The 27,922-nt window shown below is 44.0% G+C and overlaps 2 protein-coding genes across 11 annotated transcripts; one reads left to right on the top strand and one right to left on the bottom strand.

Annotated features, from left to right (window-relative positions):
- Positions 1 to 1,002: 1,002 nt before the first annotated feature.
- On the bottom strand, positions 1,003 to 16,427 carry fam193a (family with sequence similarity 193 member A). Of its 6 annotated transcripts, none has more exons than XM_088418984.1 (22): positions 16,031 to 16,427; positions 12,867 to 12,941; positions 12,006 to 12,251; positions 10,361 to 10,533; positions 10,114 to 10,281; positions 9,732 to 9,993; positions 9,519 to 9,643; positions 8,738 to 8,885; positions 8,568 to 8,642; positions 8,423 to 8,497; positions 8,245 to 8,354; positions 7,439 to 7,684; positions 7,008 to 7,155; positions 6,831 to 6,938; positions 6,308 to 6,598; positions 6,004 to 6,229; positions 5,502 to 5,858; positions 4,058 to 4,331; positions 3,797 to 3,983; positions 2,039 to 3,014; positions 1,812 to 1,893; positions 1,003 to 1,397 (listed from the first exon to the last, which is right to left on the bottom strand). In XM_088418984.1, the coding sequence occupies exons 1-22, from the start codon at positions 16,241 to 16,243 to the stop codon at positions 1,304 to 1,306; spliced, it is 4,659 nt and encodes a 1,552-aa protein (XP_088275110.1). In that variant the 5' UTR covers positions 16,244 to 16,427; the 3' UTR covers positions 1,003 to 1,303. The 6 variants fall into 6 exon arrangements, with proteins under 6 accessions (XP_088275110.1, XP_088275111.1, XP_088275112.1 ...); XM_088418985.1 differs by having other exon boundaries at positions 5,517 to 5,858; positions 8,245 to 8,357; positions 16,031 to 16,426; XM_088418986.1 differs by having other exon boundaries at positions 5,559 to 5,858; positions 8,245 to 8,357; positions 16,031 to 16,426.
- Positions 14,699 to 27,784, top strand: arfip1 (ARF interacting protein 1). 5 transcript variants are annotated; one of them, XM_088418990.1, is made up of 10 exons: positions 16,345 to 16,931; positions 18,617 to 18,918; positions 20,075 to 20,176; positions 21,057 to 21,165; positions 21,526 to 21,627; positions 23,491 to 23,603; positions 23,741 to 23,962; positions 24,560 to 24,717; positions 25,021 to 25,195; positions 25,304 to 27,784. In XM_088418990.1, the coding sequence occupies exons 2-10, from the start codon at positions 18,619 to 18,621 to the stop codon at positions 25,457 to 25,459; spliced, it is 1,437 nt and encodes a 478-aa protein (XP_088275116.1). In that variant the 5' UTR covers positions 16,345 to 16,931; positions 18,617 to 18,618; the 3' UTR covers positions 25,460 to 27,784. The 5 variants fall into 5 exon arrangements, with proteins under 5 accessions (XP_088275119.1, XP_088275116.1, XP_088275118.1 ...); XM_088418991.1 differs by lacking the exon at positions 16,345 to 16,931 and adding an exon at positions 16,994 to 17,213; XM_088418993.1 differs by lacking the exons at positions 16,345 to 16,931; positions 18,617 to 18,918 and adding an exon at positions 14,699 to 14,897.
- The last annotated feature ends 138 nt before the right edge of the window (positions 27,785 to 27,922 follow it).

Below are 27,922 nucleotides of genomic sequence, written 5' to 3'. Positions count from 1 at the left end.
GCAAAAGCCACGCCCCCTCCCCACTATTTGAGAAACTCGGGTGTACTCCGTTGACTAGAGATGCATTCAATGACCAATGACACGGTAGGACACCTCAAACATGAATGAAATACTATTTCAATGCACCAAACAGGAAAGACTTGTTCATGAGCACAATGACGACATTTCCCATGAATCTTAGAAAATCCTTCTGGTTCCGGTATGCCGCGAATATTACAATAAACAGCTTAAATTCCTTCTTAATTGGTTTATTGTTTGAATTTCTATAACAACTGTGCGATTGACATACACAGGTTAATTTTGGGCCAACTTGGACTTATTTCAAGAAAAAAACAAAAAAAAAAACCTCGTTAGTCGGGGCAAATCTATGTAAAATCGTGAACAAAAATACTGGGCCGGTGAGATCGGAACGCAAGGCTCTAAACCAGAACGTTTGGTCATCCTATACTGATACACACACAAATCTGCCCAATAAAAATAAATAAATAAAAAAATTAAACAAACCGATGTACTGGATGTAAAACTTGGGTTGTGAAGCTAAGCTAACTAGGCGCTAAGTGTAGCGTTGTGCTAACGGGCTACATTTTCGCCCACACAAATGGCAGAAAATAAGACAAGAAACGACAACCCTGCCACACTATAGTGTATTCCATCTTTCAAAAAAGAAAGACAAGATTCCATATTTCTTAACAATATGTTAAAAAAAAGTAGCCAATCAGGCTTTTTCAGTGTTAATACAATAGACACTCTAGAACTGATCTGATAGTAAGCTTTTTTTCTCTCACACGCATACCAGCTGATACGCAACCCCCCGCCCCCCCCACCCTTGAAAAAAAAGATGCATCTTGTATCTTTTTTTTTTCCTTTAAAAAAAACAAAAAACCTGCCAAGTATTGTGGGCAGGTGCGAAGGGAGTGGACGCCATCTTACCAAAAGCCCCAGATGCCACGTTTGGGGGGAGGTGGAGGGGGGGGGGGGGCAATGGGATAAAAAGCCACAATGTCAAATACAGCTTTTTAATTAACAATAATAATGATCTTTCTTCCATTTTTGAATAATCATTTCAGGTCATGGCTTGTTCAGTCAGAGACAAAATGGCCGACGACAAGCACACAAGCACGCAAAGGGGAGCGGAGGGGGAGGAAAATATTCCGGATTTTGCTTTTCTTCCGAGGTCAGCGGGTCCGCCCGGGGGCAAGGCAGCGTCGGGAGAAAAACAGTCGGGGGTAAAAAGGTAGATGGGTGGCCGGCGTAAGGGCAAATGCGTGGCGGCCCGGGTTTTTTGGGGTGTGTGGACTGGGACTCAGTGTGCGGCGAAGGTGGCCTTTTTCAAGCTAAAGTTGGACCAGTTGATTGACAGCCGCTGACGCGTCTGCCGGGCCGAGTCCAAACAGAACCTGAACACACATTATTAGGAATGATTAATAAGCGAAGGGCAAGCGGTTTCAACCCGTTCGATCCAAAGACGTATTTATACGTTTATACAGATTCAAACGTTCCATCGCAGGCGCACGTTTATTGTTTTCTAATATTGGGGTAAAGGAGGCTCTCAAAATAGTTTTAGGTCAAATAAATCAAGAAACAAAGTGACCGGGATTGAATATCCGTGTCAAATTAAAATACGTAAAGTTAGGACTTTGGGATGGAATACCCCAAGAGATGACCTTGGGAGGACATCGTCAGTCAGCCGTTTCGATCGCACGTTGGAGCGGGATCAACGTGAGTCGGAACTGAAATTTGCTTTCATTTGTCATCAAGCTTGTCACCGCGCTCATCTTGCTTCGTTTTAGACGTTCCACAAGGGCGCGTACCTTTTGAAATACTCCACCTCACGCTCCGTCTCGTCCAGCTCAGTGCTGTCCAGGTCGATGTCTTTGGGCAAGAACACGTCATCTGAAGACAAAAAAACATCATTGGAAAAAAAAACTTCAAGAAGTATTGACAAAGATGAAAACAGGAGACCTTTTACGATTAGTTTTGTCAATGAACGGCGTAGGTTATTTTTGTTTGACGGATAAACCAACGGCTGGACACCAACCTATGGAGGTGTTCATCTTGTCCCCCTTCTTCTTCTTGTTCTTCTTGGCTTTGCCTTTGGGCTGGGGGGACTCAGCGCCGGCGGCTTTACCGTTCTGTTCGGCGTGCTCCGACTGGGCGGGAGCGGGAAGTTGACGGTGACGCCGCGGAGGCGGCGAGGGCGAGGGGTTGGACGGGGGCGGGCTTCGCCGGCGGTCTTCCTTTAACTGCCTTTTCCCGCTGGCGCTCCTGTTGTTGCCGCGGGGCTCCGAGGGCGGGGCGGGCGCCTCGGCGCGCGCGGCTTTGGTCTCGGCGGGCGCTTCCGGGTCCTTCTTGACGGGACCGTGCTGGCACGGCGGCGGCTTGTTCGCGGCGGCGGCGGCGGGCTTGGCTTTGACTTTGACGTCGCCGTTGTGGTTGTGGAGGTGCGAGGGGAAGCCCCGCTCGGCGTGCTGCCCGTCGGCCCGGATGTCCTTGGGGCAGATGAGGCTGTGGAGCAGCTGCGATTTACCGTTGCGCAGGTGGTCCAGCACGTTCTGCGCCGTCTGCTTGAGGGGCTGCGGGTTGTTGCCATGGGTGGGCGTGGGCGCGGTGTTCTCCTTGGATTTGTCCTTCTTCTTCTTCTTGGCGGTGCAGTGCTCCTGCAGCCGGAGGAGCTCGCGCCGGAGGGCCGCTTCTTCCTCTTCCTGTCGCCTGCGCCGCTCCTCCTGCTGTGCCTCGGCCTCCTGCCGGGCCTTCTCCTCCATCTTCTTCTGTTTGTGGCGAGCCCGCTTGGCCGCTTTGGAGCTGGATGCCGGCTTGTTGTCGGCGCTGTTGATGAACTGCAGCAGGTCCTCCACCCGCCGGTGATCCTCCAGGCCGCCGCCCGGGACGTCGCGCTCGGGCGCCGGCTGCTGCTCCTCGCGCTTGGGCTGCTGCTCCTCCTTGCGCTTGGTCAGGCGCAGGCGCAGCTTCTCGCGCATTTCGGCATAGTTGCGGCTGGTTGGCGCCGCCGGAGGCTGAAAGGAGAAAAGACCAAGTTTGAATGGAACAAGTCAAACCCAGGCAGACTGATGTTTAAATTGTGCGTTTGTTTACAGGAAAAAGAACTATGAATGACCAATGCACATAGAATGGTTTTCTATCAAGGTGCCGACTTCTATTGACCAATATACGAGAGCAGCTTCTCTACGGCAACATCTGGCTCTAGCGTGCTGATTTTAAGTTTGCTAATTATATTTTGTCAACTCTACTGCTGCTGACTATTATATTTAACCCTTTACTGGCCACAGCCGAGGCTTTTGTTTTTCTATTTTTAAGTCCTAAACAAGAGTTTAGTATTTTAGAGTAAATTAGGTGTATGTTAGAATTTAAGCAATGGCTGTTTTGCCTATTTAGACTATCGGCCGAAAGCGGCCGCTGTGCCAAGTAAAGGGTTGATTGAGTCTCTTCTAACATTTCAATAAAAAAAAAAAAAAAAAAACAACAACATGTATCATTCCTTCCTGCTGATATATATCAGCTCGCCTGGTATGTGACAGTGCTCTGCAATATCAGTATCGGTGGTGCATAGGTTTTATCAGGACACCCCGATTTCAAATGTTCTCCTTATACTTTCAGGTATTGTTTTTGCGGTACATGGGAAAACACCTGAGAGATTGAGACAGTTAATCAATTCTTAGACGGTTCTTAGACAATTCTTAAAATAATCACTATTTATAGACCCGGATGGATGTTGGTTACGTATAAGTTAAAAAGCATGCATGTGAAAGGACAGACGGACGCCGTCTAGCTTCCTCACCCCGCCGTGCCCGAAGAACTCGCAGTAGCAGCAGTCACAGTACTTCCCTTCCTTCTGGTTGGTGGATGTGGAGGTGGACGAGCTGTGTTCCGAGCAGCTGTCCTCATCCTGGCTCTCCTCGCCGTCGTAGGGCGGGTGCTCGTACGCCCTGTTCCCCTCACATCGATGCCCTTCGCATTCAGGATCACTGAGGGGGGGAGCGGATGGGACAAACGCTCAGCATATGGGGCAGGTCTCGCTCAAAACATTTCGCGGACACACCTGCAGACGCTGGGCGGGGCACTGAGCGGACCGTCCGACGAAGAGATGGCCGGCTCGGCCGGCGGGAGGCACAGACCGGGGTGAACCTCTCCGAGGTCCGGCGCCGGGGCGGCCATTTTGGGGAAGGGCTGCGGCACCATGGCGGGAAGATGTGTGGCGGGGGGCGGCGGAAGGGAAGGACCGGAGAGCGGCGGGAGGGGGCTCAATGTGGATCGGGGGGCGGCTGGGGAGACTTGCCTGTGGTCCTCTTTCCCCAAACTGTGAAATACGTCATCTGGGGAAACATGAGGGCAAAATCAAAGTGCGTTTACTATTTAGACAATAAAGCTTCCATGCTGTCTAATATGACATTTATGGTTTTTTAATACAAGCAGCACAAAAAAAAAGTGCTGTCACTTTCCCACAATGTCCTTTAAAGTGGAAATGTTCCACCACACAGTAATACACATTTCTAGTAAGATATGAGTCATCATTCTTTGACAGCTTCTTTCCAAAGTGCAAACCATGACGTATGTTTTAGTACTGTACAGCAACGGGAGTGGGGGGGGAAATGTGTCAATGTAATTGTGTGAAAGGTTACTAGGTTCAAAAGACTTCTGGTTGCCCGACAAAAACAAAACCCTCAAATGTCAGGCAACCGCGGTCCAAGCGTCGGTAGATCCTGTTACAGCACACAGTTAAAATATATATTCTACCCAAAAAAAAAAAAAGTTTGGTAAATAGAGACATAGTGGAATTGGGAAAAATAAATAAACAATTTACTTAGACTTAATTTTTTACGTTTAAAAGTCCAACTGTTCAAAAATTCATTGAGACTTGCTTGTTGTATAGTAAGAAGTCAATTGGCAATATTTAAATAGGGTGTTTGATAACTTCAAAAAAAAAAAAAATGTTGCTCTTCTTATTCACATTCTCATCGCCACACTCCTAGGGGATAAAAAAAAATCATTGTTCAAAGCAAGGATTGGAAAATTGATCAAGGCAAGGATTCAAATGGGATGGAACTCATGAAGCTTCATGAGACACCTGTGATTTTGTTTTTCTCCTCTGGGTGGCGCTCTTAGTTTTAAGATGAACACCAGTGCGGTGGAGATGTATTAGATATTTCCCTGTCTCTGTGAATCCAGAATGCCATCTAGAGGATTCAAAATGATTACAAGCGCTTCATGAAGCTTATTTGTCCATCACTAGGAAGTGGCTACTGAACTTTTGAGTTTCAGTGACAGGAGCAGTTCAAATGCTACCGGTCAGCTCCTTGTGAGACAACGATAAGTCGCAAAACATTGAAAAGTCAAACGTATATCTTTGGCATGCGTATTTGTTTAAAAGCGCTCCTTATCCACTATATGAAATCCAAAACATTTCACATTTTAGGTTTCATCTGAAATCGAACCCCAAAATCCACAACCTTGTTTGAGTGATAGGTGTTTTGGTAAGTGCTAACCTCGTCTCGGATTACCTAAAGAGGTTTTAGTTGCTAGGTGGATAGGTAGGTTATTACTTGACTGGACAGTGGTGGCGGTGCACGACACGGAAGCCATGGACGCCGACGTCGCCATGGCCACCCGGTTGGTCTCCATGAAGGCATCTTGGAAGTTGTACAGACACTTCTTCTTGGCGCCGCTCTTTTTCTGCTCGCGGGCCTCTGACGACGAACACGAAGACAGGGACGAGGATGACGACGAAGAAGGGTGAGGGGCAGGGGTGGCGGGAAGCAAGGGGTGGTGGTGGTGGTCTACTTGGGGGCCGGCGGGCGTAGGCGGGAGAGGGACGTCAGCGAGGGGAGGGTCCAGAATTTCCCCTGAGATAGAGGGAAAAGGTTTGAATCGCTACTCAAATTCGGGTTTGATACAACGTTGTGAAAACTAACATACGGTACGACGACAGACAACACCGGCCCCTGCTGCTCAATGGTGTTCAGTCGCCTTCTGGCTGGCGACACTTACTGATTGATTGATCCAAGCTCTTCATCACAGCGGCATCCCACAAGCTTTCAAAGTTGAGCGAGAGGCACTGCAGCGAGCTATTCCAGTCACCCGTACCGCCTTCACCGCCGCTGCTGACTTCGCCACCGCCACCGAAATTGTTCTGGTATACATGCTCCGGTAGCGCGGGGCTGAAGGCTGGCTGCTTGGCCGCCAAGTGGTTGGTCGCGGGGCTGGGAGGCAAAGGCTTGGGGATGAGGAATAAAACATGTGAGCAAACATTTTGACTTCAGTCCAGCCAGCGTTTTAAGATAACTACTGTCACCTTGTTATGCGTGAGGGGAGGAGTGGGCGGGTAAAGTGTGGGGTGCAGCAGCGGTCGGGAGAAGTTGTGCAGCGGGAGGTGTCCATGGATGTGCGGGTAGAGGTGGAGGGGTGGCCTGGCGGGACTGGTCGTCGTCGCGGCCTTGCAGTTGTCGGCGAAGAACTGGTGACCCACGGGAGCGGGGGGAGGCGCGGCGTGCAGTCGCCCAGAAGGAATGCACCCGGTTGGGCCCAGGATGGTGGCAGAGGCGGGGTCTTGGTTACATACGTGGCACTCGCACAAACGCGGGACCTGCTCCGCGTTTTGGTGGAGACGCACGTTAGTACAGATGGGAGTGAACGTGAGGGTGAAAAATGCAAAAATACTGTTGCAGAAAAAAGAAATGCGAGAATTAAAGGATTTGTATGACGCAATAAGAGAAAAAAACTTTTTATTTTTAAATTTCCGGCGACAAAAATTCAAATCGATGTAATCCAAATATCCTCAAGGCTTACATACAGTATAAATAAAGTTCAATTTGTACCTGCTGCTGATGGTTGTACGACGGAGGAGGACTGTTTGTCTCCCTCTGCCGCCGCGCCTCCTCTTCGTCGCCTTCCGACGAGCTACTGCTGCTGCTGATGCGAGGTGACTGCGGAAGGGAGGACGCCTTCATGAGGATGACGTTGAGGCCATTGGGAAGCAGGTAACAAAAACTTACCACTGCATTTTGTGCCACTCCGGCGCCGCCATTCACGTCGCCTCGGTGTCCGTTGACCGCCGCCACGCCGTTGTCGTGGTAGCCGCTCACGGGGTACATGTCCCCGAACTTGGCGGACATTGGAGGCACTTCGTCGTCATCGCTGACACTTGGCGGATGAAAAGGAATGAAGATTCAGCAAAAGAATGATTCTAAACGATGTAACATAAAATCAAGGCCAACAGCGAATGCATTGCAGGAACGGTAGCACCCCCTTGTGGCACGCGTGGATTACTGGAGTGAAAGTTCTAGTAGTGCATTTCATTTACTACATAGATTATTATTTAAAAGACTTTTTGTATACGTTTAGTTTTTTCATTATTTCAAAATGTTCAATTTACAAGTTATTTTGTTGTCTTTTGCAAAGCGTGGAATGAGTTTTGCAGACTCACAAAGTGTTGCCGTCCCCGGCGGGCAGGACAAGTCGAGACTGCCGCTGGACGGTGATGGGAGAGCTGGAGTTGGAGCCTGATGGCGAGCTGCCTGAGGAGAGGCTGGGCGGGTGCACCTGGGCCAGGTAGTCTTGCGGGGGGTTGTCGCCCGGCAGGGGCAGCTTGATGGGCAGGTCCTCAGAGATGGGAGAGTCCATGATGCCGCACGTCAGGATGTGAGAGAGGCTGCAGTCGTCACACGTGCACCTGTGGGTGGGGTAAAACGGATGATACGGTGAATTTCAAATCAATGCGATAGTCAGCCTAATAACCGTATGATGATCAAGATTATTCTCAAGGAACTTCCTGCCCGAGTCATATTAGGTACGCATGAGCCAAAGGAGAAAAAAAAAAAAACATCTACAACTTCTATACATTTCACAAAAAACAACAGGTGTTATAAAAATAATCAAATTATAAAAATGAAAGGAAAAATAACATAGCTGGTTAAAAAAATGGAATAAACACCAAAAATCTTTGAAAAAATATATTCACATGAATATATATATACACATCAACATTTTTATGTTCAACGGAAAATCCAAAGAAAACTACACCTGGGATCCTAACAAATAATACAAAACAAAATCCAAAATCAAATGAGACAAATATGAAATGGAAACAATACAAAATTAAATGCAGATTAGAAAAGTTCAAAATTGAAAAGTATTAGAAAAATGAAAAAATATTTTAAAAATACATTCATTTCAAAAGACGATGATAAATATATAATATACAAATACAATGAGTTTCAAATGTCTGCTCACCTTCTCCGATAATTGCAGTTGGGACAGTCGGGAATACTAAGGCGTGAGGAGAGCATTCTCATGGTGTCCGTGAAGTTGTCTCCACAAGGGAGCTTCTTATTGTTGGGTAACTGCTAAGAAGAGAACAAAACAGATCAAATAACCGCGGCTATGTTTAGGATATATTTTTGTGGCCTACCTGCTCTTCGACGTATCGCCGCTGCTTGAAGAACTCCCAGTCTTCTTTGAGCATTCGCTGTTTTGTCTTTAAACTCTGCAGGGGCCGCATGGACAATTGAAAAAGCGCTCGGTTCGATCTTCAAACGGTCAAAATGTGATCTTACATTTTTGCCAAGCGGAGACTTGTGCGGCTCTGTTCTTTGGTTGCTGAAACTCTGGCCCTCCACTTTGAAGAGTAACTGCAAGAGCAGAATGTACTTTTCAAACGCCTTTTTTTTTTTTTTTTTTTTTTAAATATGAGCCGTGATGGATTGCTTTGAAAATTGCGCGGTACCTGTTCGTCAACGTAGTCGTCGATCCTCTTCTCGCACTCCTGCCACTCGCCTGCTACGCTGGCCATCTCCTGCTCCAGCTGCTGGTAGCGCTCCAGTAAGGTCCTGTACATGTCCTCGCTGTACGAGTCGTGCGAGGTGGTGCCGTGTCTGAAAAAAGTAGGGGAATTCAAAATAAAAACCTTGCATTTGATTCTTTTCATGTTTTTGTGATATGTATATTTTTCAAATGGTCATTTTGCCTCCATAGTTTTTGCATTTTTCCGTGACATCGAGTGTGTGTATTTGTTTTCAAAGTGCACCACGTTTGTAAGAATATAAAGCACAGCAGTCTCAATGAACAGGTCGATTTTTGCATATTTTGATGAGGCACATTACCGGACATTAAGTGAAACAGACCAGGACACCAAATAAGTCAAACATTATTCAACTTTAATTCCATAATCATGCATAAAATGTGCCAGGTTTGGCACACTGTTGATTTTTGAAGGATTTTCACTGTGCCATGTAGTCTCAAACTACCTCAATATTTTTCCTGTGATTATTTCTCGACCATTTGTGCATTTTTCTATATTTTCCCCCCTTTTTACATACATTACTAGAATTTTTTACTACGATTTTTGCAGTTACATATTTTTTGTCCTTTTTTTGGTATTCTTCTCTAATATTGTATTTTTCTGAAATATTTCTCCATTCTAATATTACTGTCTAATGTGGTTTAACATTTTTACGCACATACTACACATACTAATATTTTATTTCAGTGTGAGAAAGGAAGAGTACTTGAGCTGTGCAACGAGCGCAGGTAGGCTGCTGTGCAAGATGGGCTCTGAGAAGACCAGGTTCTCAAAAAGGTGCTTGTTGTGCAGCTCCCACGTCACATGGAACTTCTGGAGGTGCTCATTCTCCTGAGGGGGGCGGGTGTATATAACAACAGCAAAAAAATTATTATCACCAAATCTCAGGCGACCTGAGCGGCGAGGCCGAGCAGCTGACCAGGGTGAGCAGGAAGCCACTGATGGTGCGCGCCGCCTGGCAAAGGGCGCTGTACTCTTCCAGTAGCAGGGACACGAACTGGTGGGCTTCCGGGGGACCCTGGGCGCCGGCCGCCGCCACCGGCCCGACGCCCGGGGTGCCCGGGGACGTCTTGGAGCCGGCCGACAGGTGCTTGAGGAGACGCACTTTCATCTCCAGTACGTACTCTCGGGCCTGCTGCTCCAGACGCTGGTATAGCTGGTAGGGGTCCTTCTCGCAGAGTCTGAGGGTGGATGTCGATGGAAGAAAATTCAGCAATAGGTTTTTCGAGTTGAACATTCAATTGAATTCACAAATTGCAATAATTATTGCTGTTTGGCAAATAACAAAGTTGGTCGAGTACCTGTCTACCAGCTCCTTCATGCCGTCCTTGTCTCGCTCCAGCGGCTGATCTCGGTCGTCCGCCAGCGGCGTCCCAGCCTGCCGGTAGATGCAGCGCACCAGGTAGCGCACCTCCGACCAGTGCTCCTGCAGCTGCTGCGACTCTCGTTCCGACTCCGCCGACATCTCTCTGCCGAACGGGGAGTATTGGGGATTAAATACGGCGGTGCCGCCGATGTTTTTCTTTTTCTCCTCCTCCCGTAACGCACCGCCTCTCATTGCAGGCCTCGCAGGCGCACGCAGCGTCGCCAGGCATGGGCTGGGCAAGCTCGGGAACGGGGAGCATGGGCGGCGTGGGTGCGCTCAGCCTGTCCGCCGCTGCCACCGCGTCTGGGCCCAGGGTGCCGTTACCCACGGGCATGTGCAAAAGGAAGTCCTGACTCTGAAAGGCAAAGCGCAAGCACGGTCAAGCTTTTGTTTCCGTGTGATGATAGCCAGTCAACAGGAAATGGAACGCTGTAACGGGGAGCGCTTTTGGACAGCAATAGCTATAAAATGACACGAGGGGATAACTTCAGTGGTGACACCGGCTCAATTCATAGTATGCATATATTTGCGCTCTCACTTTAAGTTTATGGTTTAAGCAACTTAATGTAGCTTAACAATTACTTTGCTCTTTAATTTGAACAGAAAAACATATTGCTCCTGTCATGAAATTTAAAATATTTATTTTCATATGAACTATTTTCTCGAGTAGTATTTGAGGTTTGCGGTCTAATTAAAAGCTGCTAAGCAATGTTACCACTACCTTAAAAAAAAAAAATCCCCACACAGAAGACCAGAGCAATTGTGCCTGACGTTGCGGCAAATCACAAGGTTTTGCCCTAGGCTATTCTTAAGTTTCATAGACAACAGTTTGCTCCCTATAGCATAAAATATAAAGACGGCCTTTATGCAAAGATGAAACCAATGCACGTGCTGGAAAGGCATCCGCAGACTCCCTCTGTCCTCCCAATGTCCTTCACATGTTGCGTTTAAGAGAACCGTGAGTTGCGAATTTACAACGTAAAATATAAGGCGGCGGCCCATTACTTGACGCAACGACTTCACGTAGTTAATCTTGCTCTGAACAGTCAATAGGATTTTATTAACGCTGTCGACGGATATCAGTGTGCTGCAGTTATGTATCACATTGCTTTCAATTTCCTGTACTATAGTTGCATTACTTCCTGGTTTCCGGCAATGACATCACAGAACAAGAACCAAAAGAGGCAACGAAAAAGCGACATTAAATTATCACTGGCCAAGTTCCTTGTTAATCAAATATATAAGTGGAACAACACAACAACTGATCAATAATTAAAATAATCAATAATGATTAATAATAACAGATTAATCATTTACATACCCCTTTCAATTCAAATTGTCTGAATACTCACAATTTCAGCTTGTCAACATAAAATACTTTACGATCGCTGTAATCCTTCATGAGAACAGAGAGATTATAGTTTGTGCTGAATCAAGATAAAACATTTACTTTTACCTGGAAAACCAATGATCACTTTTTTTTAACCTACTTCCAACATGTTACAGATAAAAACGGCTACGTGAGTTTGATAATTATGCGCTTCTAGTTCTTGACACAAGCTTAAGTAGCTGTGACCGCCAACATTTTGAGTTTTCGCGGAAAAAAAAAAAAAAGAGTGGTAAAAGAGGAATGCATGAAATGATTGACCTCAGATCCTCGTCCACGCCCGTAGAGGGTGGAAAAGAAAAGACAGCTGCTAGCAAAACGTGCCAAACAGCATGCTTTCTCCCACAAAAAAACAAAAACAAAGATGCTCTCTGGCTTTCAAGCTCGTCACAAGCGACTAGTCTAACATTTTTTTTTTTTGAAGTTCAAAAGTGACTCACGCCCAGCTGCTCCAACGCAGTGTGCCGGTCCTCTTTCTCCACGGTGCGCCGGCAGTCCGAGCACACCCACATGGGCAGCGGGAGAGCGGCGGGTGGCTGGCCGGCCTCCGGCGCGCCGTTCCGATGGTTGAGTACTCCCGCCTCTGGGGGCCACGGGCCATCTTTGCTGCGCTCGCAGCGGCACAGGAGACAGCGGTCGCCGGCTGTGTACGGGGCTCGTTGATTCAGGCCAAACGTGAAAGGTGTCTGGTGTGGTGAGGAGGCGTGTCAAAGTTAGTTTTGAGGCAAGTTTCCACCTTGGAAAATTGACACTAAAACTACTTGGAGGGCCGCTGCGTGTTTCGACTTTGACAAGTATGACAACGCTTGTTCTGAGGCCAAAAGGGAACTTTTGAAAAGTCTTTGAGAGCTTTGCCGCTCTCTCTGCCTCCAAACTCCGAGAACTAATGCTGAGTTAGGCTTTTGTCATCATGACAACCGGGTACGGAGTCAGGATGTTGGGTACGGAGTCAGGATGTTGACCCAGTCACGCATTATTGACTTGTACAGACTCTTGAGTCTCTTTTTGGCAGAGTGCAAATGAATGGCACTTGTGCAAAGGCGGACTTATGGATATGCTTTAAAATAATAGCTTGACATGCTTTGATAGCCTCCTGAGACCCAGCCAATTCATTTGTGGCCAATTTTGTCTCAGCAAGACAGCATAGTGAACTGCATCCCTGCCAAACACATGTGAGAACAATAGAAAGGCCGGGATGTTCTCTACTGAGCACACAAGGTCTTAGTTGGGTATCTCTAATGTTAAAAAAATTAAAGAGAAAAAACAAATGTCAAGACATGGCAAACAAAACACAAGGTTACCTGAAGGACTCCGGTAAAATCGGCGTTGACCGGTCCTTCGGTGAACTGAGGCGTGACGCTGGTGTTGACCTTGAGCTGCACAACAACAACACAGAAATTAGTAAGGATGGGTAATCAAGCACTGGCACTAAACTTACGCCGGGGTGAAATAATTGAAGGTAGAGGATCGACAGGTTCCACTTTTGATGGTTTTGTAAATGGTCTTGGATTATTTACACAATTTAATTTGTAATCAATTAAGACTACACATTTTGCACCTTTTGCTTTTCTAGTTTTATTTCATACTAGCAATAAAATTAATCTAATGCTCTAAGATCCATTTTCACATCCAGCCCAAGCTAACCTTTATCTTCAATAAGTTCTGTCGCTATACTAACCTAGCATTAGTACGTTTCACTATCTACATATGGCTAATTGATACACTCAAGGGACAACTGCTACAGTCACATAAAACTCTTTTTTTTCTGTTTCATTCCTAGATTTTAGGGTCAAATTCTGGTATTTTCTAAGTTCCTGTGTATAGGATGCGCCAACATTTTGCCGACAATGTAAAAACGACAGCAAAGCAGAATGAATCTCATCTTTGTAAATTCTTCATATTTGGTGTTCATATGCCTAAGATACATATTTGTTGCACGTTAAGATTTCCCACATTGTGAGTGGTCAGCGAACGCTGTATTGTTGAATGGGCTCCAAGCAATTTCTTTTCCTCGTGACGCAGCTCGAGTTCATTTTGCCATGACCTTCCGAAGTTGCGCACCATCCGTATTCAACCAAGTTCACTATTGTGTGTATATGCCAAAAGACTGCAATTAATAAGCAAGTGAAATGGAATATCTTCCTGTGCTCTCTAACCGGTGCACACAGCCTTGCCACTGTTAAACGAATAAGCAGGAGACGTCATAACCTCTCCGTTTTAGTCATATTCCTGAGTGTAAACAAGGAAAGACTTGGACGAGGGTTCACTCTGCTCGCTTCTTTTATTGAAAATAATGCTGTAACAACCTCAGCTAACACAAGCTGCCGTTAGCTGCTACAGGCACTGGCTGCTAACAGCCAAATGACGTCCGGCCGGAAGCTTGTCCCGTTATAGTAATTCTTGAAAGAAAGAACACGGCAGATATAAAAATGCACAACTGTGCTTCAGAACTCGGCTTATGTGGCTGACGGATCAATATTCGAGTGGTGTTGAATTAAAAAAAAAAAAAATTGAATCTTTAAGTACCTTTATAAGAGGCACCTATACTTTTGGCCTTGATTTTTCGGGAAAAAAGCGTCTTATATTTGAGAAAGTAAGGTACTTTAGGTACTAAAGCAGTAAGGAGTAGGACATCTATTGTGTACTAGTAATTGACTTTGCTGTCTTGGTGAGACAAAGTCAACACAACGGTGGACACAGATTGATAGGCTGGGTACGGAGGCTATACTAGTACTGCCACTCCAGCTAACTCAGATTTATATAAAAGTATTGCATCGTTTGGTAGACACTTATTTTAATTGAGGTTGTCTAACTTATTCAAAGACAATGCAATTAATTGCGGATCTGGTGGACTCATTTTAAATGTGTATGCCACCAAGCGGCTGGTTAAAGTGCTCACTTAACAAGTCGAGATCTTGACGGTATTTTGAGTGGCAACGGAAGGGTCGTTTCCATGTTTTCAGTGTTTGCATTTTCCACCGCACCACGATCCACGGGCCGCCACTACTGATTATGTAACACATGTGCCCTAGTTTTAATCAAGAGACTTTGAAGTTACTTCACAGCGCAACTAAATGGGATAATACCAAAACAAAATTTAAAGCCAACCAAACACGTAAAAATTTGGGATGGGTGAGTCCTGACGCCAGGTATCAGTATCGGGCACATAGCCTTATTTTAAAAGGGCTACTTAATGATTTAGCCGTTTACAGCAGTAAAACGTTCTTTGAAATTAATGGAATATTTTTTTAAATGTCCAATGAATGCCTTTTAAAACAGGCTTCGCCACTTGCCGTCAAATGAAAAGGACATCACATCTGCTCAAGACACAGGTAATGACCACTCGCGGATCACCTGTTTTCCGAATTCGGTCACGTGACGTTCGCAAGATGAGCCATGAGCAGATGTGATGTCATTTTGTCAAAATGGAGGTTTTAAGGGCATTGGTACTTGAAAAAAAACATTGTTAATTATAGAATAAATAATCTTTTACAGATGAAAATGGTTAAACGGGTGGGCTACCCCTTGAAGATTTAATGCAGTCATCCATGCTTTATATACCAGCCAATCTGAGATTGATTATCCTCAGCAGTAGTTAGTGCTAAACTGTGACACATTGGCCAATCAACATCTGAATCAATAATTGTGTTAAATGAAATGTTATATATCAAACTTTTATATGTTGAAATTTTATTTATCAAATGACTTGAGTAGGAGACGTTTTTAAGGATTCGGTGATTGTTTTTTCTCCACCTTCTTCTTGTGCATGTTTGAATGAAATCACTTTTTTTGGTGACAACTGTAGCAACATTAGAATTTGTTCAGATTGTGCTACAAAACACGTCTGACATCGTCTGTAACGTCAGTGAATGAGGAACATATGACCGTGATTAGAATCATTGTTATCATATGTGAAATGATGATATTGAAGGAGAGTTGGGATCGCATTTGATCCATTTAACACGGTTGGGAAGCAGTAAACATTGAAGCAGTAGACTCGAACCGCCTCTAGGCCCGAAGAAATGCAACCGTTAGCATGGTTAGCATTCGTGTTTATCTTTGCGACCGCGGTGCTTTGAAAAGCCGTTTAACGCTAGACTAGTGTGCCTTTTTAATCAGAGGAATCTCTCCGCGAGGCGAAATAAAGTTGACGGGAATTGAAATGGACACAAGTGCAAAGGCTAAGCTAGCTCAGAAAGTTCAGCTAAGATCTGTGGCCGGGGTGGTCAGGTCGGTTTCACGGGGTAGTGTTGACGCTGACTGTAAAGGATCGAATGTCCACTTTTAGAAAAGTTAAAACAACAACATTGAGACGTTTTTAAGGCACGCCCGGTTAAAAGCACTTGAACTAGGCGTCTTCCTGTCATGAATTTCGGGCCCACATCAAGATTAGCGTCGTCGATAATGTCGTCCTGTGCCGACATGCTTGGTTGCTTGATGGGGTGTGGGGGGGGGGGGTGATTACCTCTCCGTTGATGCCCGTCGCGGAGCCTATGTTGCCGCTCGCGGCAGGTGCGAGGAAGCCGGCAGGTGTCGGAGCTCCAGCGCAGCCGAGGGCCGAAGCGACCCCGGCCTTGCCGACGCTGGTGCCGCTACTGCAGACAGCACTGCAGCTACTGCCACCGCCCCGCTTATTCTTCCTGCGTTTAGCACCACGCTTAGCATCGGTTGGACTCATTTTTCTGCGATTAAGCAGGCAGTCCGGGCTGTGGGCTCTCCAGTGGTACGCCGGGTGCGAGTTATTATTTTCAGCGATTTCTTTTAACAGGGGAAAAGGCCGACGAGGAAAAGTGCAAAAAAGCCGACTTGTCTGTGACCAATATGGCTGCTTTGATTGGGGCTGCGCTGCTTCAGCTTGGCTTGGGTTGGTGTTGTGACGTCATCATGCGTCCGGGACTAAGGTGGATTGTGGGCAATGTATTTCTTCGCGAGCGTGGGGCGGCAAGCATGAGCAGACCGGAGAAGAGTTTGTGGTCAACCGCAAACGCTAATAAAGACACAAATAGACCCTATTTACGTCCGTATCGTACCTCCAGCCACAGCTCCAACTCAATTCCTTCGTAGCATCACTTCATGTACGAAGAGATTGAATCCGGCTTTAAAAGTTGCAAGATGTGGATTTTAACAGCAGGGGGAGAGCGCACTTAACAAATGGCCCACCCTCGGCCTTCTATGTGCAACGCTGATCACTTTTTCCGGGGTCCGAACTCCAATCTGGAACACCAGCAGGAGACCGACCACCGCGTTAAACACGCAGTTATTTGAATTTATCACAAAGAATCGGGCTGCTGTTCCACGGACGCAGGACACCCGCATTTTGGGACTACGACAATCCGCTTTAAGTTAGCCACGACGGCCGTAGACAGGTACGTTAACTTCTTCTTCGTGTTTTTTTTTTTAACCACACACTCCCACACGCATCGACTCGATTATTTCCCTGTGACGTGTTACCACATATGTGGCAAAAATGGGGAACGTGAAACTCTTTTTAGGGGGGCGGGTGTTGCTATTCTCCTTCGAAAGGGCGTTAAAAATATTTTTTGTTAGCTGTAAGCTACCTAGGTAGCTAAGCTAGCTGACAAGCGCCGTCAATATTGAGGAACGGCCGCTAAAGCAAAAAAAAAAAAAAAAAACTCAAACTACTACAGGTAGGAAATTAATATTATTCAAACGTATTGACTGATGTATTCAGATTATATATTAATAATTGGACATTGCTATCCACATACGACAATTCATGTTTCATGCTCTCCCCTAATTGTTAAGTGTAAGCCTTTATACTGTGTATGTGGCACCATAATGACATCAGATGCATTGAAAATGTCTCTTAAAGTTTGTTTTACATTAATATCGTGTGAAACCTGAGCCAGGAAGCAAGTTTTCAAACTTATTTTTCGCAAACACTCGTGGAAAATCTGACCATCCGGCCACAAAACCTCTGTTAACCTCTTTTATTGACTGCAGCAAGAAGGTAAATGCGTTGCGTTGTCTTCCTTTCTGCAAAATGTGAAATAATTTTCGTTGGGTGTGCCTACCGTGCTTTGCCAATTCCCCAAACCTCCAAAATCACATGCTCTAGTCACACTTAGACATTTGATCGATATCTGATGTTCCGTGGGGGGGGGCGGGGGGGTTCTACCAAAGAATCATGTCAAAAAATGTAAATGCAAAGCTCAAAAACCTCCTTCAAAAATACTCAACTGACAAATCAGGTCAGACTATTTTAGTAAATTATGTGGTTATTTTTTTCAGTGAATATGACCGTAGATCCACAAAATGAAGTAATTGCAAAGTTGTGTCAGCGTAGCCGCAAGTAGCACAATATATAAGATGTCCCTGTAATATTAGTTGAAGCTTGTTTCTTTTTATTGTGCTTTACAATCCAGGCCAGGAAGTTGATAGCCACGCTCACTTTTTACTGTCTGGCAGAAAACTTGACAATCCAGTTATGACTTTAAAATGGCTTTGTAATGTTTTCCTGTTACCAACCACTTTTTTTTTCGTAAAACAAGCATGTGTTTTTTTTACTTTTATATGACATTAACTAGCATCACTATTTAAAATGTAGTGATTTTTTTCCCCCGTTTACAAATGTATTGTATTTAGATGCTGCTAAAACTGTCCCTCAGTGGAAATGCTCTCTATTGTTACTCAGTTTTCTGTTGAGTAAAATGAGGTTGTCTGCACGCCGCTATGTCAGTATGTGACCGGTATGCCATTCTGAAACGGAATGAGAGGAGCCATATTGGTTGGACATGGTTGAAGTTGGCTGTGTCCACACCCGCACCGCTGCCAACTTCCTTATTTTATGGCTCCTTCCTCTTGTTTCCGGATGTACTAACACCTGTTCTAAGCTGCCGATACACAGATGTTGGTCTTGAACATGGAGCCTTAAACAATTAAGTACTGCTTAGTTTTTATTTCTATCATCGTCAAACATGTTTATATTTGAAACAAACCTCTGGGTTTACTTCACAAAGAATTTAAGTCAGTCGGGTATAATTTTGCCCCTCAAGAACCAGTTCATATACTCCTATCTGTCTGTTTCCAGGTATGTCTGAGGGTAGTCTTGACACCGAATCGGGCAAGACCTCAGCTGAGGACCCTCGCATGGAGGCAGAGGAGAGTCCGCGCGCTGGTGACTCGTCACCAACTCCGTCGCCCCCAAACCTAGACAGTAACGGTAGCGTGTCAGGGAACGATGTGCTGTATGACATCAGTATAGACAGTTCTGAGGATAAGTCAGGAAGTGGCAACGAGGATGTTGACCAGGGTAGGGATGAGGCCCTCGGTGTAAGACACCAGACTGTGGACCTAGCAGAGCCATGTGGAGATGATGGCACTCAGACAAAGGTGACGTTGGCGTTCTCTCGTGAGCGATCGGTGTCCTTTTAGTGCTTCCCGTTTCTGGTTTGCGGTGGTGGTCTTTCTTCTTCTCTGCGATTGATTCCATAATCACTCTCCTCTTAGATTGGCTTTTGTGATGTGATTTTGTTCTGAAAGAAGTTCTAGCTTTTAATCATCTGCTTTTATTGCCGGGGTGTTAGCAGTAGAGCTGGTTTAATTGTCGCTGTCTCGTAACGTGGCTATCGTGTTGTGACAACAAATATTCATTCAAAGTGTCCTGCCAACTAAAGAAAATGGTCAATTATTTTGAAGAAAAGTTTGGTGGGGTGTTTTGGAATATTTTTTTTTTGTCGTTAAAAAAAAATCTGAAAAATCTAAAACCCAAGGTTAAAAGAATGGCAATGAATCCAAAGCTTTTTTTTTGTTTTGTTTTAAATTTATTCATTATTTGAGTAAATAACAACTGCTGCTTAGCTGGACATGCGTGAGACAGCCAGGTACAACTGTGTATTTGAGAGGATTACAGTGCCCAAGGTCGCCTTTATCTCCTGCTGGCAATTTGATGATTGAGACTGTGGAGGCCTCTTCTTTTTCGCCCTCTTCTTTTTGCTGGCTTCAAATGGCTTTTTTAAGTATTTATGAGCTGGTCACATGACCCGGCACTTAAAGTAAAACTCTTTTATCGCCATGGTGTCGTGGACTTTGCTTTTGTTTCATGCTTGGTGAAATGGCTTTTCCTATGGACGATGAACCGTTTTCATGTACATACTGTCCATAGTAATCTCTCGCTGACACGGTAGATGATCTGCTCTCATGTTTCTGGAAGTCAACAGTGCTTGAGTTTTGCATTTCTTTTTCCCGTTTAATTTTTTTTTTTTTGCAATTCACAGCAGTTTGTGGCCTCTCTTTTCCCCCGCAAACAGCCAAGATTTGTGTGTAATTTATACCTGGAACTCCTTATGTCTGCCAGTCTAACACAAAGGGAAAAACGGTGACGTAGTGTCTGGAGGCCACTGCTTTGCCCCTTTTCAAGATGTTGAACCCTGCTCGTAGTCAACGTCCACAAGATGGCAGCCCACACCTGACGTGCTTCCCAATTGCTGCAGCTTGCCCCGGGGATGTTGTAACTAACAAGAATGGGATTCTGTCCTCCCTATCACAGGAGGACACCATGGCTGAGGAATCCCAGAGGAACTCGGCCGCTGAGATCGCAGTCACCAGCAACGGCGACCTGGAACAAAGCCCGGAGGAAGTGTTTGGCAGGGTGAGCCCGCAATCTGTCACCATTATCATTATGACTATCGCGGATGCTATTCAAAGTACGACTACTGTACTTATACTAAATTGAAAAAGTGATGTTGAATTAACTCAATTTATTAAGTCGTGTAATAAGAATAATCGGGATCCAAATAAAAGTGCGTAGACTCAATGCGGCACGTTTTTTTTAGTGCAGGGTGTCTGTAAAGTGCATCAACTTTAGAATACAAAAACACTCACGATGAACTTATTTGATATTATTCCAGTTCAGTCACATGTATATACTATTGGCAAAAAAAGTACCCCGTCTTTATGGAAATTCTCTAGTATGTCTACTACTATTATAAGACGCGAGGGATGTTTGATAGCTATTTTTTTCAGACTGATACCAGTACAAATACTTCATTCTTAAGAGGTCACCAGTGCTGATATCACTATTAGTTTTCATATCTTATACCTCCAAAATGAAAATGACTGATGGTGTTAAAGACAAATCAGCAATTGCCCATAAAACTGCATGACATTGTCAAATCTTTTCTTCTACTTTCTAGTTCCACATCGTAAAACAACCACAAGCAGCTTCACAACTAGAGATACATTGAAGCGCGGTGTCATCACCTCTCACCACACCGCCTCAATTGTGACGGCACAAACCAGTTGCCTCATTGCTGTAGACGAGTTCAATTGTAACCTGTTCTTTTTACAACACTCTCGCTACAGCTTATCAGAATGTTGTCGTAAACTGGGGGGAAAAACGATACACTTTTTTCACCAGGTTATTCCTGGAGTTCGACACGTATGGACTGGAGGAAGTCAAATTGAATCCGTTGCGTTGTTTTCTACAACCGCACATTAGTTGAACCCCCAATTTGAATGTTCTTCCGCAGGACTCTTTCCCCGGGAAGCCGGCATTCGCAGAGCACCCGGAGTCTTGCGTCCCCTCCGGCAACTATGCGTCAACGACAGAAGGCATCATTGAATCGGGCCCGCACAGAGGTAAAGCATATGGACGAACGTTGATTAGGACTCGTCAACAAACCGTTCTGTATAATATCCAAAGCGTATTGCTTGTTCAATTTCTAAAGGCGGACGTCATTTGAATTTAATGAGCCTCCTCTCATCTTGACCCTGAAGCCCTACTTTGCTTTTCATCCTCCTGTTAGATATGCAAATTTGAATCTCCGCAGAGGGGCAATACATGTTGCCATGGCTATTTTCCGTGTTCTTTGACACAGGACCCGCGTAGGTTTTTGTTTCGCGCCTATCGTTGAAATTAGAAGGAAACGACCGGGGAAATCTCTGAGAAACACCCGACGATGCAAAAATGGCCCGATCTCCATTGTGACTATCTCCCAGGGTCGTCCAGCCTCCCCACGTCCCCCGTGGCTCCTTTTGCACCCAGCCAGGCTGTCGCTAGCCGCCTGGCGCGCTCCTCCAGCGAGAGCCAGGCGGAGACAGGTACCCACGGTGACGGGCCAGGATTAGCAACACCAACTAACCGCTGGCTATGCTATCGCACCCTTCTTGATCTTCTTACCCTACTGCTGCTTTGCACTTAATTCCAAATCATTCCTATCAATCTAATGGCTCACTATCCTTTGCATATGGGCTTTATTGGTATCTGCTTTGTTGATAATGGTCATCAACCACTGCGTTTGAAACTGCAGACATCTCAACTTGAGTCCGACTTGGGTGAGCTACTTCCATGGTCGTGCCAGTAGATGTTTCCGCTTGCAACCTCTGGCCTCACAAATAATGAACTCTGACCTGCAGCTGACAATTTCCATCAATAGTCTGAAATAAATCTTTTTATTAGGGGACGCGATAAAGTCCCAAAATAAAATATTTCATTCATTCATATATTTATTAACTTCAGTCAGTCTGGACATTACAATTTTAATCAAATAAATGATTCATATTAACAAAAAATAAATCTTGTGCAAATGTCCAGTCAGCAATAATGTATACAGTGATTTAAAATCAGCTTTAACATAAACTTATTCATAGCTTGTGAAAAAAAAAAAAGAAACTACTCATACCTTGTGGTTTACTTAATTAAATGACAATTTACTAGTAGGTAATAACTAATAAACTGTTGTGCAAAACCTTTATTTCATAATTCATTTTCAAATGCTCACTTTTAAAAGGGCAAATGAAATGAATTCACTCGATTTATATCGGACCAATTAAAGAGCTGATAATGCTTAAGAAAATGCCACTTGTACTGATCAATATCAGTCATTTAGGCCGATATTGAAAGCCGCCTTAAATACACTTAGCTAAGTCTAGGTACACTCACTTTAAGAGTCCATGCCTCCGCCAAATGACATAGAATGTAACGCGGCACCCTCGCTCGCCTTTGTAAACAACACAACCAGGGATGTAGGCCTTGCCCTAATTTGTCAACGTGACGTCAGAAAGGAAATATAGGTCTTACACGTGCAACCAGCCGAAGTCCCCCCTCGCTAAAAACAATATTTGTCTTAAATATTGATACTTGGGTTTAATATATTTTACGAGCGCACTCGCCGCAACGTTAGTTTTGTAGTTGCTTTATCAGTTTCAGGGCTCTCTGTGTTATTGCTTCTGATTGTGTCACTACTTCTTGACTATTCATACTAAAATACTGCATTATTTTTGTTCACCAGCACCCTACAGCAGAAGTGTCCAAACTTTTTCGTCCAAGTGCCACAATCTGAAAAAGCGGAAGCGTGCAAAAACCGCTTTGCTTGTTTGTTTTTTTTTAACTTTATCAAGGACACCAAAGTCAAAGATTCGCATATTGGTAATGCTGTAAATTATTTTTGTTTGAAATTGCTATGCAAACATCTTTCTATGAGTCAAATAGTTAGGAATTTTGCGAGATTTTGGGGTTGTCATACGGCAAGTAACACACAAGAAAATGTCAGCCCCTACACTGAACGGCAGCCAAATGGCATCTCTGTTGTAACCTCACCATTTTCTAACAATTTACTTTGGAATCATTCATGTGATATTTTCACACTTTTGACCTTGACTGAGCCGAAAGTGGAGAAAACCATTTTGCTGTAAAAAAAATAATAAAAAATTCGAAACAACAAGCGTTATGGGGAAAAATGTTGTTTCTGGTTTAGGTGTAAATAGTTAATTTGTATAATTAGAAAAGGGCTGCAGTATATGAAACAGATGTATTAGTCGCAAATGTCATTTTTAGGATAAACTGTGTGCCGCTTAAAAAGGGACCGGGGGCCGTAGTTTGGATACCCCTGCTCTACATGCTTCAATGCAGCATTTAGCTTCCCGCGCTTTTGCACGCTGTTAATAAATGTTATTCTTGCACAGACGCTACCAAAACGCAGCCATCGAGTGGAGCGGTGGTCCTTTCAGAAGACATGAAGAGTCCCGCAATGGAGAAACTGGACCTCGTCAGAAAGTGGAGTATCAACACTTATAAAGTAATTTCATCTTTGCAGTCTTTCCTCTTCTTCTAATTGAGCCATAATGGGATCAGCTCATTGATTTAAATGTAACTGAAATCAAGTTCAATCTAACAAATCATAAAGGAGTTGTTTGAATGGCCGTCTTTTTCCAGTGCACCCGTCAGATTCTATCCGAGAAGCTCGGTCGCGGCTCGAAGACGGTGGACCTGGATCTGGAGGCCCAGATCGAGGTGCTGCGCGAGAACAAGCGCAAGTACCAGCTCGTTATCAAGCTGGCGCAGACGCTCGCCGCCCAACTGACACAGATCATGCAGACGCAAAGGCAGCTCGGTGACGCCTTTGCCGACCTCAGCCTCAAGACACCAGAACTGCATGTGAGTGCCGTTATCGAGACCAGCGGTTCTTAACCTTTTTTCAATGGTGTCCCCCTCTATAAAATAAATTTCCAGCCCAGTATCCCCTAATGAAAGCAAAGCATTTTTAGATGACCAAGAAAAAAAAAAAAAAGACTCAAAACAGAATGCTGTGCCATCTGTGTCTGATATTTTCAACTTTGGACCACTTTGTAGTGTTTTATCTAGCCATATTTTGCTCAGCAGTTCCAAAAGTTAGATAGGAAAATTACAGCATGAAAAACTATACACATCCGTGTAAAACTTAAAGCCATACGACACATATAACACAGTTTAGCATAAAGTTGTTTTGTGTTCCAATTAATTTGCTCTTAATTCAAAATTGAAATTGTGCTGCTCCTGTTCTGTGCCTTTATGTACCTTCAGGGCTACTCGTACCCCCAGTAGACAACCTAAATGGGGTCAAAAAAACAAACAGAAATGTATTACAAACTAGAAGTTCATTTTAGAGATGGTAATTATCTGGTATTTTTAACAATCAATTCATTAAAAAATACTTGGATAATAGTGATTGGTCAAGATGGTCAATGATTGGATTTATTTATTTATTTTCGTCAGGAGGAGTTTGGTTACAATGCTGAAACCCAAAAGCTTTTGTCCAAAAACGGGGAAACTCTGTTGAGCGCCATCAACTTCTTCATCAACAGCGTTAACACCCTTGTGGACAAAACCATCGAGGACACCATGATCAACATCAAGCAGTACGAGATCGCCAGGTAATCCAGTCAATCCGAACCAAGACTATCCACACTTAGTTGAGGAAAATAATGTAGCGATAACTCAACTTTCAACAAATAACTGCATTTTTACGTTTATACAGGTTACAGATTAGTCTAAAACTGGAAAAAAAAATAACCAAGTGCATTGAAGCACCTGAAATGAAAAAAGACGTCAATTCCTATTTTGTTGCAATTCCACTTTACAGGGCGTCCCTCCCCATCCTCCCACCGTCCCACCGCGCTATGCTTACGTGGTTTGACCTAATGCCATCTTACACTTTTGAAACTTGATGTCCGCAGGGTGGAGTATGACGCTTACCGCACAGATCTGGAGGAGCTGAACTTGGGTCCGCGCGACAGCACCACCCTGCCCAAAATCGAGCAGTCGCAGCAACTCTTCCAGGCGCACCGCGACAAGTACGAGAGGATGCGCAACGACGTCTCCGTCAAGCTCAAATTCCTGGAGGAGAACAAGGTCGCGTGACGTCTGAGGGTTTAGAGCTTGGACCCGGACTTTTGGAAACATTTTCATTTTTTGGATGTTTTCGGCTGCCCTCATTTGTTGTTGTTGTTGTTGTTTTAGGTGAAAGTTTTGCACAACCAGCTGATCCTCTTCCACAACGCCATTGCCGCCTACTACTCGGGCAACCAGCAGCAGCTGGAGCAAACGCTGCAGCAGTTCCACATCAAGTTGAAAGTGCCCGGTGGCGATCGTCCGTCTTGGCTGGAGGAGCGCTAAGGAAATGCCTAACCTATGGGTGAAAACTACAGGGACCCCCACCCCACCCCACCCCGACTTAACCCCCTCCCTTCCTGTCAGGAATGATGGCCTTTCAAAACGATCTCTTTAAGCACACACACACAAAAAAAAACAACAACAACTAAAATCTATAAAGAGGTTATTTTCACTGCTACAATCTTTGGAAACAAAATGCACTTTTCATGTTTGACAAATCCATCAAACTGCAGTGAACGCATCAAGGAAGCTGTAAAAATGCCTTTCGCTATAACAGCGCTATGAATGTTGAGATCCAACAGAATTGACATTTTTGTCATGATGATTGAATATGAGAGACAAATATTAACATTCCATGCAATTCTCCCACAGCCTCGCCCACCTCTACCTGTGGTAATAAACTTAAGTTTAAAGTTCCATAAAAACTCCAAGCTAATGCTAAAAACCACTGACGAATGGAAGCTGGTTTGTGAGAAATTGCTACCATTAAGCACTTTTTTCCCTAATCCAACAAAACACACAACCATTTTTTTTGTTACATTTTGCATTTTAAAAAAAAATCCTCCTTATGTTATTTTGACAGTTAATGACATTGACACCACAAAGTTAGCATAGTGTAGTTCGCCAAATCCTAAATGGGGACATAATTCCAGATTTTAAGAAACCAATGCACCAAAACGTAGAAATCAAAACTTTTTTTTTTTTTTTGAAGCTTCGCTGCCTTATTTTCTGTTTGATTTTATGCTCTGCTGTTCTACGTAGGATTACTTTTGCTTGCATCAGAATGATTGACCTCAGCAAAATCTGTTTTCTATTTGGCCTTTTTTGGGGGGGATAAAAATGTAAATCAGAAAATGAAAATGCTAGATTAAAAGATACAAACACTCCTCAAAGTAAATCCCATAAATCAACGCATTTTCCACAAAGCTAGCTCAGCCTTGTTTTAATTGTGCATGCTAACTGAAAGTTGGAAACTTTGTAAAGTATTGGTTACCGATGACACTTTTAAGAGAGTAAAAGTTAGCGTAGCTTAGCAAATTCCTGATTTAAGAACACCTCTTGCCAACAAAGTGAACATTTAGCAATAGACATATTTTCTTTGTGTGAATCTAACGCTAGCTTTCTGTTTTAATTGCCGTTTATACGCTAAACGAGGCTAAGTTGATTTACGTTCCTCAATCAGACCAAAGCAAATCTTTGCGATTTTGTGTCAGTCTAATTTATCGCACCGCTATTTTGAAAGAAAGGTTTTGTAAACCAATTAGTTTGCAAAAAGCTAACGTCACATCCTAGTGTAGCTTCGCATTGAAACTTGAAACGGTAAACATTTGATTTTCCCGACAGCACTCCCTAAACATCCTTAAATATTTATGTTTCCAGAAAAGCAACAATGGCTATTTTTCCTATGCGTTACTCTGATACGTTTTAACGTGCAAAAGTTCCATTAGCGAAACTAATCCGTCAATGCTCATGCGTTTTAAACATACCAGGAGAATTTGCTACTTTTTTCAGGGCACACATTATTTACATCTATGAATCTTTCCGACAAACGTGATGTTAGCTTAAGGCTACATTCGAGCAATTTCTGATAGTTTGGCGTATAATCCACTGCGCTGACTTTTTATTTTTCTAGGGAAAAAAAAGGACTGACTAAATGTTGACAAACTGTGCCTTGGCTTTGCTTCCTTCCGTGCCACATGATAATTGCTGTTTTAAAAAAAAAAAAAAAAAAACACAACTTCCAAGCACTCTACAAACTACTTCCACCTCTTCAAAATTTATAACATATTTTTCAAACGTTGCATGAAATGTACATTTAGGAATTACAAAAAGGTCATGTACGATAGATTATATGAAAAAACTACATTTCGTTTCTTGCAAAAGACCAGCATACTTTGCTTCAGCTGCTAACATTTTTCTTGATTTAACAAATTAAAACAAAGTATATTTTTGAAACGCCGGTGCGTCAAACACTCATATTTATAACTCGCGGTCTCTCATTTGCTCAGTTTTGTACCGCTAACTTTTTATAGTTTGCAAGTGGGACTCTGGTTTGACACTCCGAAAATGATCTATGAAAAAAAGGTTTATATATTTGTAATTTTTGCCTGGTTTACGCCCTGTAGTCTTGGATTAGTACATTTCTCTAGAAGACTTCCATAGACCGGTGTGCTAAGTGCTAGCATGTGAAAATGTATCTTTGTATAGGAAAAAAATTATTGGGAAAAAAATGTTGGGTTTAAAATGGTTTTGAATGTTCAAGATTTACTTTGTCATGTAAAAAAAAGTTGTGCAACATATTTGGGAAAATAAACATTTTTCTTTTGATTTTCTTGACTCGTTTGTCATTGTGTTAAAAGGTTTCAAACTGACATTAAAACTGACGATTATGTAGAAAGGCGTTAGCTTTTAGCTAGCGAAGTTTACTGTATCGTAGCATATTTTGGTTTCCCGCCTATTCCGTTC

Source organism: Hippichthys cyanospilos, chromosome 7, assembly GCF_059441005.1.
Source record: "Hippichthys cyanospilos isolate Australia breed blue-spotted pipefish chromosome 7, RoL_Hcya_1.0, whole genome shotgun sequence".
Lineage (NCBI taxonomy): Eukaryota > Metazoa > Chordata > Actinopteri > Syngnathiformes > Syngnathidae > Hippichthys > Hippichthys cyanospilos.
This window is presented reverse-complemented; position numbering and strand designations above follow the sequence as displayed.